Source organism: Quercus lobata, chromosome 9 (genome assembly GCF_001633185.2).
Source record: "Quercus lobata isolate SW786 chromosome 9, ValleyOak3.0 Primary Assembly, whole genome shotgun sequence".
Lineage (NCBI taxonomy): Eukaryota > Viridiplantae > Streptophyta > Magnoliopsida > Fagales > Fagaceae > Quercus > Quercus lobata.
In genome coordinates, this window is record NC_044912.1 from 41,276,989 (window position 1) to 41,290,220 (window position 13,232).

The 13,232-nt window shown below is 40.7% G+C and overlaps 2 protein-coding genes across 2 annotated transcripts; both read right to left on the reverse strand.

The window, feature by feature from the left end:
• Positions 1-6,243: 6,243 nt before the first annotated feature.
• LOC115961751 lies at positions 6,244-6,792 on the reverse strand. Its single transcript, XM_031080675.1, has one exon. The coding sequence runs from the start codon at positions 6,790-6,792 to the stop codon at positions 6,244-6,246; it is 549 nt and encodes a 182-aa protein (XP_030936535.1).
• Positions 6,793-6,823: 31 nt separating this feature from the next.
• Positions 6,824-8,515, reverse strand: LOC115961752. The gene is made up of 2 exons (XM_031080676.1): positions 7,527-8,515; positions 6,824-7,454 (listed from the first exon to the last, which is right to left on the reverse strand). Exons 1-2 carry the CDS (start codon positions 8,513-8,515, stop codon positions 6,824-6,826), a joined length of 1,620 nt encoding a protein of 539 aa, XP_030936536.1.
• Between the last annotated feature and the right edge of the window lie 4,717 nt (positions 8,516-13,232).

The following is a 13,232-nucleotide window of genomic DNA, read 5'->3' on the forward strand; positions in this document are numbered from 1 at the left end:
ATGAATACTCATGCATATTGGTAGTATTTGAGAAGAGTACTAAAGATTCATAACCATATCACTTAACTTTTTAATATTGTTATTGTTGATGTGATGCTACTTTAAAGTAGTGAGAATGGGAATTTGAATTGTACATGATGATCTATAGAATAGATGGGGTTTGATGGAAGGTTGAATAATCAAAACACTTTGAAATGCATATCATTTATGCCAATGGTGTGAGACCACTCCACAAACATTTTCATGCATGATAGCTTTGTGATTGACTTTGTGTGGATGGTAGAAAAGACTCATGTCGAAGATAGATGTGAAAGCATTTTTTTAACTCTTTGCTTTCTCTTTGCCCATTAAATAATAATTTCAGGGATATAATTTTTTTTTAAAAATATTAAATTCCTATCTTGCAAATTTTAATGTTGAAGTTAGATAAAAGAGCTGCACTTATCAAGTTAAAAAAGGACCAGTGTTTTACATTCCATTTTAAGTGTGTGTTCAATGCTTGATATATTCTTTTTCTTATTTGACAATGCAATGCTTTAGAAGATGATTTTCAAACCACATGCTCATATCTTTTGATTTTCATGATGGAAACGATGGACTGTATGTGATTTAAAGTCTTTGGTGTTATTTTTAATGTGAGTTACGAAATTCAATGGTGGATTAGTGAAACTAAATAATATGATTCTTATTCTGTTAAGTGGACATTTTCGTGTGGTGGTCTTTGTTATTGTCAAGGAAGTTAATAAGTTATTTTCTTTTTCAAGGCATATAAGTTGCACTTTTGGGAGATCTAGGGTACCATGGAAAAGAAAGAACACTGCCGGGGGCCTGAAAACAACTTTATGTTGCTCTAACTTTATGTTACATCATACAAAGATACAATTGTATACAATAATGAAGATTTCCAGCCATGAGAAGTGGGAGCATATAAGCATAAACAAATTATTTTTGTATTTATTTGTATGTAAGTTTTTGATATTATATTATTGCAATTTTAATGTGGAAATTGTTATTATAAACCTTGATTTATTTGTTCAAATATACAAATTTTATTTATTAGTGCTTAATAAAGGCAAAAAAAAAAAAAACATATAATATATTAAAATAAATTTCTTGAACTTTCCCGTGCATAGCACGGGTTAGCGACTAGTTATTATTATTTATAAATAACTAGTTAGGGTAGCACGTGCAAGGTACGTGCTTGCCATGGAAAAAAAGTAGAAATTAAGGTCAATTTTAGATTTTATTTGTATCATAAAATAAAGATATGAATCTGTAGGGACTGGGTTTGAGCACTTCTTCTGTTGGATGAGTGGCCTCAAGCCCAACTAGCCCAATACAATAAATTTTGTAGAGAATGGGTTTAAGAACTAGGTCCTAGTCAGGATTACAACAACTAGACACGGTTATATATGGATTGGATAGCAAGGATATAGACTAAAGCATGAAATTGTGTCCTCGGGCGCTTCGTCCAAGGAACTTAGTGTTTCTTCTTCTTTCTTCAGTACTAGGTTACAGAGGTTTCCAAAGTCATGCAAATTGCTACTGTCTTCTCCTTTCTTTTTTCTTCTTTTTGCCTTCTTTTTTTGATCCCCCATTCTTGGAGGGGCTCTCACATTATATACTTCTTTCTAGTCGATCTTGGCCCTCCATTTGTTGATTATGCAGGTTATTACTCGAGTGCTTGTCCCATCAGCCACCTTCCCAAAGCTTCTGTGAGTTACGGCAACCAAGACCGCACTGTTCAGGGGTCATTTCCTCATTAATGCGGCCAGAAAGTTAGTTGGGTGCATTCAATGCGGATGTGACAGTTTCTCCTTAAATTGTTCCTACACCATACGCCCATGGGTATCCTAATGGACAGGATCGTCCTCAGCAACATTTCTAGGCTATTTGGGCTTTCTTTGTTCGTCCTCGGCCATTTCTCCCTCCTCGGCGTGGGTCTTGGGCTCAGTATAAAGTGGGCCGTGGTTGTCAAATTCTTTGGCCCCACAATAGCCCCTCAAAATCCTGTTGTCCGGCTCCTCAAACGGAGAGGAGGGTTTTGGTGTCCTCGGGCCTTTATCATGGCTTGTCAAGTCTTATCCTCCATCCATGCCAGAGCCTTTTCACTTGCCTGAGGCACGTTCCTAGTGCCTTGGTATATGAAGCGCGTCTTCATTAAATTCTAGCGGCTCTGTGCTCCCCACGTTCAACGGTGCGATGGTAATCTAACGGTGGGAATTTCCTTACCTTCATGAGCGGGAAAACCCGCACAGTTACTTTTTATGGGAGGTATAAATACCCATTTGAACTGATTTGCCTATTTACTTTTGCACTCAAGAGTTTTTGTGCACATATCCTAAGTTCAGTCAAACTTCCAGCCAAACTCAAGTCTCTTTCCAGCATAAAAAGCCTGTTCGAGGAGCTTTTCCTCACCTCTGTAAGTTTTCTTCTCTCTCTGACTCACGTTTTCTCTCTTCTACGTTTCTTTTCCTCTTACTCCTCTCCCTCCTTCGTCCTTCCCTGAGTCTTTCTAGCCGTTTCTAGGGATGGGTAAATTAAAAAAGTTGGTTGAGGCCGAAGAGGCAATGGAAAAATGCATTGTCGATTATAGGATACCCCCTAATGTAGGTTTAAGGTATTATGAGGAAGGGGAGTGGCATTTTGGGAGAAATGAGGGCGAAGTAGTGATTCCCCTAATTGCCTTTATAGAAGGTGGTGCGAGAATCCCTATGGGTCCAGTGATGAGGGATTACCTTAGCATTTCCGACTAGCCCCCACCCAGTGTGCTGCCAACGTGTTTAGGATCCTGAGTTGTGTGGATACTTTAAACGAGAAAATGGAGCTGAGGTTAACCCATCACGACGTAAATTGGTGCTATAAACTCCAAAACCTGAGGGGTAAATCCTATTATATGAAGATGAGGGACAATAAGGTTCGGCTTATTTAGTGCCTCCCTGAGACCAGCAAAGGGTTGAACAAGGACTTTCTCATTGTATCTGGGGAGTGACACGATGGCCTTCATTGCCTAACAGTGGAGGGGGAACCAGGTGGGATATTGAGAGTGGGAGAGGGCTAATCTTTGTGCCATTATGATTTGCATCGTTCGGTTACTAATGTGAATGTGTTTTCTTTTTGCAGATCCACACGCCTTTGAACGACACTTTCACCTAGTCTACCAGGGAGACCTAGAAACTATTCTCAAGGCAGAGGTTTTTGTAAACGAAGCCGACAACCAAGTCAGGGCCACTCACAAGATCCTAGGGTACGATCCCATCCAAAAATCGTTCACCACTCCGAAGTACGTGATCAGAGCTAACGACCCTCGGCTCCAACAAATCACCGTAGCAGAGCACAAGTTTGTGTTTCCCGAAGGATCTCCCGTCCCGGAAGGCGTCCCGTTGGCAAACCTTTCTTCATCCCACGAAGCAGCGAAGGTTGAGGGCAACTTGGGTCCGTCCAAGGAAGAATTTGGCGTATTTGACTAAGCTAGTCCATCCGAGGATCCCTTTGGTGACTTGGGCGATCCCAATTTGACTGAAGCGGACCTCCTACCAGTTAAGACATCTTCTCAAGCTAAAATGGGCTTTAAGAGGAAACCTCTGACCAGCCTACTTGACCTAATTGAGGGTCAACCGGGGAAGGATGCGTTGGGGAAGTCACAATCCAAGCTTCCTCCTCCTCCACCCTAGCCTCAGCCTGCATAGACCAGGTCGTCTTCCGCCCAACTACAGCAATCATCCCCACGATCCGGACTTCCTCCTCCCCACCAATTGACTCTGCCTCCTCGGCTTGAGCCCACCAATCCAAAAAGGAAGAGGGCTGCCAAAGGCAAGGAGCCCATGGACAGGGGAAATCTCGCTCCTCTCGGGAGGAAGACGAAGCCCCACGAGCTTCAAAACAATTGAAGATTGGGTATCAAAGCTAGGGAAAAGAAGTTGATGCTCAACCTACGCCCCAGGCCTAGCTTCCTACCCCAATGCTCCATAGGGAGCCATTGATGGATAACGCCTTCCTAAGGGACTTTCGAGGCGGTGAAGGCATTTATGTGGCCGACGCACTGGAGAGGACCCTGCTGCTCCCCACTGATATGGCCGAGTTGGGGAATCTGAGGAGGCAGGAGGTCTTCCTCAACATCAAGAGGTATTTGGGTATGGTAAGGCTTCTAACACTTGTGACTCCGTTGATTTTTGCTCCTTGATTTCCCATTTATCGTGTGTTTGTTCCAATTGGCAGGCCGTCCAGGCCACTTATAGGCTAGAGGATGAGGCTAAGGAGCAGAGCAAGTCCTTGGAGCTTGAGCGTAACAAGCGCGTGGACGCTACACGGACCCTCAAAAACTCAAAACTCCAAGGCTGATCTCTCGAAGGCCAGGGAAAAGCTAAAGATGATGACTAGGGCCAGGGACAGTGCTAAAGCGGGCCTAGCTGGTGCCCAAAAATAGGCAGAGGACCAGACGAGGCGTTTACTCGAAACCGAGGAACTATTGAAAATTGCCAAGGAGCAGATAAACAATTTAAAGAAAAAACTGTCTGAGGCAGAGGGGACCAAAGGCGTCGCGGAATGGGCCAGGGATAATGCCTTGAGGGCTAAGACAAAGGCGGAGTTTGCTAGGACAGAGGCCGAGAGCTCCAAGGAGAAAGCCAAGGAGGAGGCTTATGACTTGGGGGTGGCTGAGACTCAGGCCACTCTCAAGGCTCAAGTCCCTGGAGTATGCAGGCTCTACTGCTCCCAGGTCTAGAATAAAGCCCTCAAACAGGCTGGGGTTGAGGCTTCATCCGATTTGTGGAAAGTGGAGAAGGTATACTATCCTCCAGCGATCCGTGAGACCGCCCTTGTCAACTCCGAGGCTGAAAGTGCTCCAAAGGAGGCTGAGACTGCTCGGCCTGAGGCTGCTTTGGCCATAGCCACTCCTAATGAGCCAGCTGAGGAGGGTGAGCTTCCTAGGGCGACAGAAACACACGTAAGTTTGAATCCTGAAGCGCCCCAAGAGGTTGCCGAATCTATAGCCGGTGCCCAGGCCTCTCATGCCGAGGAGCCAGCTCTCTTGGTTTAACCCCTTCAGACCGTTCCCTCGTCTAATGTCTCCAAGGGTCCCGGGGTTACTCCTGCTCAGCTCCCCAAGGAAGGGGCTAAGATAAAGTTGAAGAAGTAGGGGACCCGGCCAATTTTTGTATTAGCTCTAATTTAGTTTTTCTTTTAGTTAGTTCTTTTTTGTTTTAAGGAGCTTGGAATTGTTGTAATTAACATTTTTTGACTACATGTATGAAATTCCTTTCTTCCCCCCCCCCCCTTTTTTTTTTTTTTTAACATTATGTGTTTACTGCTATTAATGCTATTGTTATTACTGTGAACCTTGTGCCTCATGAATTGGTTACCCTAATGGGTAAGAATGGCTTTGTTCATGAACAGCTTTACAATCCCAATTATCAAAAAAATGAACTAAGCAATTGGTAATAAAACGTCACCACCCATCCGTGAATTGCTTGACAAAAGATATGAGAGAAGGTAAGCCTAAAATTGAAAGAAACGATTCTACCAATTTAAACTTTAAGCTCTATATATACACGATTGCTACCGGGTGTACGTATCATGCTCGAAATTAAAACTTTAAATTCTAACTTATCGACATTAGGGGGACGCTGAGTTTGTGTCTACCGACATTTTAGGGGGCTGGGGCCGAGTTTAAGATCCGAGGCACCGAGCGCGTACTTAGGCCATGTTCACAACTTTTACGAATCTTGAAGTAGCTAGTTTCCCCATAGGTTTGAGTTCGAGGACCATGCAAGACCTTGGTTCTGTCTAGTACTTAGATTTTTCTTTGAAGTAGCTAGTTTCCCCATAGGTTTGAGTCTGAGGACCATGCAAGACCTTAGTTCTATCTAGTACTTAGATTTTTCTTTGAAGTAGCTAGTTTCCCCATAAGTTTGAGTTCAAGGACCATGCATGACCTTGGTTCTATCTAGTACTTAGATTTTTCTTTGAAGTAGCTAGTTTCCCCATAAGTTTAAGTCCGAGGACCATGCAAGACCTCGGTTCTATCCAGTACTTAGATGGTTGCTAGAATGCAAGACATATAATCATGTTAGACTTAAAATCTGAACTAGAGAAATGCTTCTATTAATAATAATACTTTTTCAGGTTATTTACATTCCATAGACGAAGTACAGCTTTTTCATCTAAGTCTTCTAGGTAGTATACTCATATTCCTGCTACTGAAGTAATTCGGTATGGTCCTTCCCAATTGGGTCCAAGCTTTCCCTAGGATGGGTTCTTGGCAGCGCCCACAACTTTTCTCAATACTAAGTCTCCTGGTGCTAGCGGTCTAAACTTCACATTGGCATCATATCCCTGTTTGAGCTTCTGGTAGTAATAGGCCAACTGGATCATTGTCTTTTCTCTTCGTTCGTTAATTAGATCTAGGCTTTTCCTCAATAGTTCATCATTACTGTCTGGGGTGAAGGAGTTCGTCCTCAGCGTTGGGAAGTTTGCCTTTAAAGGGATAACAGTCTCGGCCCCATAAGTCATGGCGAAAGGTGTCTCTCCTATTGACCGCCATGGTGTAGTCCGATAAGTCCATAAGACATGCGGCAGCTCTTCCACCCATCTTTCCTTGGCGTCATCCAGTCTCTTCTTAAGCCCACTGACTATGACCTTATTGACAGCCTCGGTCTGCTCAGTTCCCCAGCTCGCAGCAGTATCTTCTAAAGGCCTTGCAGTCAAATTGGAGTCCATTATCTGAAATGAGGGTGTGAGGGACCCCGAATCGTGTAACAATGTTTCTCCAGATGAATTTCTTAGCATCCACATCTCTGATATTTGCCAAAGGCTCAACTTCGACTCATTTGGTAAAGTAATCTATGCCGACCAGTAGATATCTCTTATTTCCTGCTACCTTTGGGAAAGGGCCTACAATATCCAGGCCCCATTGGGCGAACGGCCATGGACTGGACAAAGGGTTGAGGACCCCGCCTGGCTGATGAATATTTGGGGCAAACTTTTGGCACTGGTCACACTTTTTAACGTATTCCAAGGCCTCCTTCTGCATCCCCGGCCACCAATATCCTTGGGTAATGGCTCGGTGCGACAGAGATCTTCCTCCTGTATGACTCCCGTAGATCTCTTTGTGCAGCTCTTCAAGCAGTAGTTTTGATGCCTCAAGGTGGACACACAGTAAATATGGCCCGGAATAAGAGCGCTTGTACAATTTGTGGTCCTCGGACAACCAGAACCGAGGAGCTTTTCTTCGTATCTTTTCAGCCTCTGACTTTTCCTCGAACAGGATATCATCTTTGAGGAACCTCACCATAGGGTCCATCCAGTTAGGGCCCACTCTAACCTCTTGGATATGGACCATGCCTTTGGCTGCTTCATTTGCTCTATCCAGATGCTCGACAAGAATAATTCGAGGCAAACCTCCTGCCGAGGAGGTGGCAAGCGTGGTCAGTGAATCTGCATAAGTTTTTCCACTTCTGGAAACGTACGACAAGCTGAAAAGATCGAAGTCTGACTACAAGCGTTTGACCTGGCTTAAGTACTCTTACATCCTTGCGTCTCTGGCCTCTAACTCTCCCTTCACCTGGCCCACTACTAGTCTCGAGTCCGAGAACATCTCCACTACTTTTCCTCCCATTTTCTGCACCATGGCAATTCCTTGCAGTAAGGCCTCATACTCGGCTTCGTTATTCGTGGCCGAGAACCCAAGTCTCAAGGATTTCTCTATGATAGTCTTCTCAGGGGATATTAGGACTAGCCCCACTTCGAACCCTCTTTGATTTGCCGCGCCATCAACGTACACCTTCCAACACGGAGGTCCTAGCGTAGAGATTACTCCAACCGATTTTCCATCCATGTTCCGCTTCTTTGCTGCTATTTCTACTGGTGGTTCAGCAAATTCGGCCACCAGGTCAGCTAGGACCTGGCCCTTTATAGAGGTCTGAGGCATGTACTTAATGTCAAAAGCTCTCAGAATTGTGCACCATATGACAATCCTTCCAGTGTAATTAGTGGTTCGAAGTACAGACTTTAAGGGTAGTTGGGTTAGAACAACCACTGTGTGGGCTTGGAAATAATGGGGAAGCTTTCGGGTAGCGTGGACCACAGCCAGTATGGCCTTCTCTAGGGGTAAGTATCTGACCTCAGCTTCATGCAGTGACTTGGTCACGTAATAGACTGGCTTTTGAAGGCCATTGTCATCCCGTATTAGCACCAAGCTCATAGTGTAGGGGGCCACAGCAATATAGGCATACAAGATCTCATCGGCCTCGGGATTGGACATGATGGGTGGCCGAGATAGATATTCCTTGAGTTGCTGAAAGGCCACAATACAGTCCTCAGACCACTCAAACCCTTTCCACTTGTTGATCAAGAGATAGAACGGTCTACATCTATCCGCCGACCTGGAAATGAATCGAGTAAGGGCTGCGATCATCCTAGTGAGCTTTTGGACCTCTTTTGCTTTTTGCGGTAGTTTTAGATCATTTATAGCCTTGATCTGGTCGGAGTTAACCTCAATTCCCCTATGAGTAACCATGTAGCCCAAAAACTTGCCTGATCCCACGCCAAATGAGCATTTGGAGGCATTTAGGCACAACTTATGCTTCCTTAAGACGCCAAAGGTGTTGTCGAGGTCCCCTAAATCTCAAACACCACTTTACTCTTCACCACCATATCATCGACATAGATTTCGATGCTCTTGCCCAACTGCGGCTCGAACATCCTTGTCATCATCCTTTGATAAGTGGACCCTGCGTTCTTCAAACCGAACGGCATCACCTTGTAGTGGTAGTTCACAGTTGGTGTTATGAAGGTTGTTTTCTCCTGATCCTCCAGCGCTAGTGGTATTTGATGATAGCCTTGAAAGACGTCTAAGAAGCTCATCCGAGGATGGCCTGTCGTTGCATCCACCAGTTGGTCTATCCAAGGCATAGGGAACAGGTCTTTTAGGCTTGCTTTATTTAAGTCCGTGAAGTCCACACAAACCCGCCATTTTCCACTTTTCTTTGTGAGAAAAGTTCTCACCTGGGAGAGTCCTCGATCTTTGTCTATAGTCATCGTCACTTTCATCGTTGGAGGGTACATCAGGCCTAGAACGAGATTGCCTTTGGTGTGCATGGTGCAGCTTTATCTTCAAATCGTCTATCTCTCACTGCATGGCCCGCTTGTCATTCTGTTTCTGAGATATATGGCTCCTAACTTCTTCTTGTTGCGGGGCTCGGTTGTTATTTTGTCTCCAAAGCACGTGACTGCCCACGCGAGAGTAACTGATGACTTGCATAATTGAGTGTAATTTATCACTTCTCAACTTTAAACTTTAGTCTAATTTTATTTATTTTTTGTTGATTTTAGACTTCATTATTGTTATTTAAATTTTATTTCAGATTTCAAGAAAATGAAGATTTACTCAAATAAAGAGACATGAAGCAGCTGAAAAAGGTTTTGAGCTGAACACTTGGGCTAAAAAAGGGCAATACGTAGTGGCTAAAGGTAGAAAAGAAAGGCAGGAAGAAAAGAAACAAAAAGAAGGAGGTGCTAAACCACAAACAGGGAGAGATTTTTGGGCTGAACTGAAAAAGTATTTTGGGCTGAAGAAAAAAACGTTTTAGGCTGAATATAATATTTTTGGGCTGAATTGAAAAAGTATTTTGGGCTGAGGCAAAAACGTTTTGGGCTGAAAAAAGGTTTTGGGCTGAAAAAATAGGGCAACACGTCTAAAGAAACAAAAGAAAAGTGGTGCTGAAACAAAAAAGAAAGAAAGAGGGCTGAACAGAAAAGAGACGGCGCGCTAACCAGAAAGGAAGAAAAAAAGAAAGGGCACTGAAGCAGAAAAAGGAAGAGGGCTGGAACAGAGAATTTTTTAGCATTTATTTTCTTTCCAATCTTCTCAGAAAAAAAATTATGGTGAACTCGTTTGTGTTGGATTTAATTTTTAGCATGAACTAAACTTTCTTTATTCTAGGAAAACGATGTAATCTAGTTCCGAACTATGCTTGTTTTTCTATGTTAATTTGAACAATTTCTCTTCATGTTTGTCTGATTTATTCTAAACTTATTGCTTCTAATTAATTGGCCATTAATTAAATGATTTTAATCTTGTGATTTGCTGTCGAAAGAGAGAATTATAGGATAGATCTTGAATATTTCAGCATAGGTAAATATAGAGATTGAAAGACTTGTATGAACCTATGTAGTATTAAAATCGTTGGTCTTAATGTTTTCTTGCTTTATTAAATTGTATACTCTTGTGTAAAATAATGAACAAAATTGTTTCCAATTGACTATCGAATGAGGCTTTTGGATGAGTTTGAGATTGCTAACAAACAGAGAGAATTAAATTCAATTAGCTAGATGAGTAAAGCATAGTGAGGTATTAGGTGAAATCGATTTCCTAGAAGTTTCTTTCTCATTAAGTTGATTTTCAAGCAACATCTTTCTTTTCCTCTGTGTATCTTTTATTTAAATTGATTTTATTTTGAATTCCAATTACAAAAACCTTAGTGACTTCTCTAGATAAAATCGAGATTAGCATAATTTTGGTATTTGTCAAAAGTAAGTTACCAATCCCTGAGGACGATACTCTTCTCATCACTTTACTATAAAACTACGATACTGTGCACTTGCAGTTTTGCACCGTTTAGTAGCTTTTGCTGGTTTAAGTGGTGTTTACACTTCCCTCTCGAAACCTTCCATTCTCTTCATTTCGATCACATTCAGGGTTAGGAAAGTTACCCTGTTATTGGGATTTGGCAGGTTCAGGCTGGTGGGAGCCTGCTTGATGAGAGCCTGATCTTACCATGCTTAAATGTTACCCTTACTAACACACAAATTCTTCCCACAGACGGTGCCAATTGTAGGGATTGGGTTCGGGTACTTCTTCTGTTGGATGAGTGGCCTCAAGCCCAACTAGCCCAATACAATAAATTTTGTAGATAATGGGTTTAAGAACTAGGTCCTAGTCAGGATTACAACAACTCGACACGGTTATGTATGGATTGGATAGCAAGGATATAGACTAAATTATGAAATTGTGTCCTCGGGCTCTTCGTCCGAGGAACTTAATGTTTCTTCTTCTTTCTTCAGTACTAGGTTACAGAGGTTTCCAAAGTCATGCAAATTGCTACTGTCTTCTCCTTTCTTTTTTCTTCTTTTTGCGATCCCCCATTCTTGGAGGGTCTCTCACATTATATACTTCTTTCTAGTCGATCTTGGCCCTCCATCTGTTGATCATGCAAGTCATTACTCGAGTGCTCGTCCCATCAGCCACCTTCCCAAACCCTCTGTGAGTTGCGAAAACCAAGACCGCACTGTTCAGGGGTCATTTCCTCATTAATGCGGCCAGAACGTTAGTTGGGTGCATTTAATGCGGAGGTGACAGTTTCTCCTTGAATTGTTCCTACACCATACGCCCATGGGTATCCTACTGTACTTGTCCTTCTCCTGGGAGCGCTCTGGGAAGCTACCTTTGCCGGCGTGCTGTTCTTTCCTCCTGGGATTTGGGATGCCGAGGACAGGATCGTCCTCGGCAACGTTTCTAGGCTATTTGGGCTTTCTTTGTTCGTTCTCGGTCATTTCTCCCTCCTCAGCATGGGTCTTGAGCTCAGTATAAAGTGGGTCGGGGTTGTCAAATTCTTTGGCCCCACAGAATCATTTGATTTTTAAAGTATATAGAGATTTACATTAATCAAAAGAGACATTAATTTTAAGAATTTTGATAATTATGTCGTAAAAAGTTAATCTCATTCGCTTAAGAATTTTAGTCAACTAGAAAGTTAGGGTAGCTATTTAACATATAAATATTTATTTAACTATAATAGTTTTTTAATAGCTACTTGCTAAAGACAATATATCCACTCTCTAAAAACTTCTACGAATGATAACGAATATCATCATCTTCCAACAATAAACAACTAAATTTTGCTAAGAACTTAAAAAAAAAAAAAAAAAAGGCATGTGTCATCAAATTTTTCATTAGATAAATTATAAGTTTTAAAAATTTAAACCTAGAAAATCAATGTTCTTTAGAGAACAAATAAAACACCTAAAATCATCATTCTAACTTCTAAGAATTTCTATCATTTAAAACTCAAAATACAAAAAGAAAATTTTTAGGATGTTAAAATTTAGTGGGAGTAATTTAGACATTACATAATAAAATATTTTAAGAATCATAAGTTTTCATTAAGGTTTAACTAAGAGAATAACAATATGACATATTTGCTCTTTTCCAAAATATTAAGGGAAAAATTGCTTGATTTTAAAGTTTAAGAAAAAATTGTAAACTACCTAAAATATAAAGGATGAAATATGTTTTTTTCCAAAGAATTTGTTTTTGTTTTTATGTGTAAAACTATGTGCTTTTACTTAAAATAGTGTGTAAAGAAAAAAATATACAAAAAGTACACCCAAGAAAATTGTATGTGGAATAGTGAATTTTGGCTCAACAAAATTGATTAAACCAACAAAAAATTTCTAAAAACACAGTAGAATCACGCAATATTTTCATAATACCTTTATAATTTTGTTATATTTTATTTTAACTTGTAAAAAATTGATAGCTCAGTAGTTTTGAAAATATTGTGATGACATCAAGATGTCTTAACATTTTTCACACAAAAAAAGTTATGTCCATGACATTTTCACAACAAATTATAAGTAGTTGGTTACTACAAGTTTTTATTGGTGGGCAAAGAAGTAGTTTCATTGGTAAGTTTAAATTATAACCAATAACAATTTACTATATTTGATTTGTTATGAAAGTGTTGTGAAAATTATTGTGGATATAGCACTTCTTTTTCACAATACTTTTATTTTTAGTTGTAACTGGTTCTGGTATAATATCTTATTATTTTATTTTGACCTATGATGGATTAACATCTCAATAATTGTGAAAATATTGTGCCATTTTGTGGTGTTAATATTTTATTATAATGTGAAATAGCGTGAATTCAACAAACCAAAAATAATATAGCAAATATACTACAACTTTACGCATTCACCAAAAAGAAAAAAAACGGCCAGCAAAACAATAAAAGTTGAGCAAACCAAAACTACTGTAGTGAAATTACTGTAACTTTTCCTATTCACTATTTATATATATATATATATATATATATAGAAATATGCATTGCACTTACAATATAAATTTATATTGTAAACACATAAAAATTGGCAAATGTTGTACAATTTTTTTTTTTTGGCAAATGTATATAATATTTGCTACTTTTTGTGTGTATACAATATTATAAGTTGAA

Coding starts and splice junctions, on each gene's coding strand:
- LOC115961751 (XM_031080675.1), bottom strand. CDS start 6,792: ATGTGGATGCTAAGAAATTCATCTGGAGAAACATTGTTACACGATTCG.
- LOC115961752 (XM_031080676.1), bottom strand. CDS start 8,515: ATGGTTACTCATAGGGGAATTGAGGTTAACTCCGACCAGATCAAGGCT. Junction 7,455..7,526: donor GAGGCCAGAGACGCAAGGAT/GTAAGAGTACTT, acceptor GTACGTTTCCAG/AAGTGGAAAAACTTATGCAG.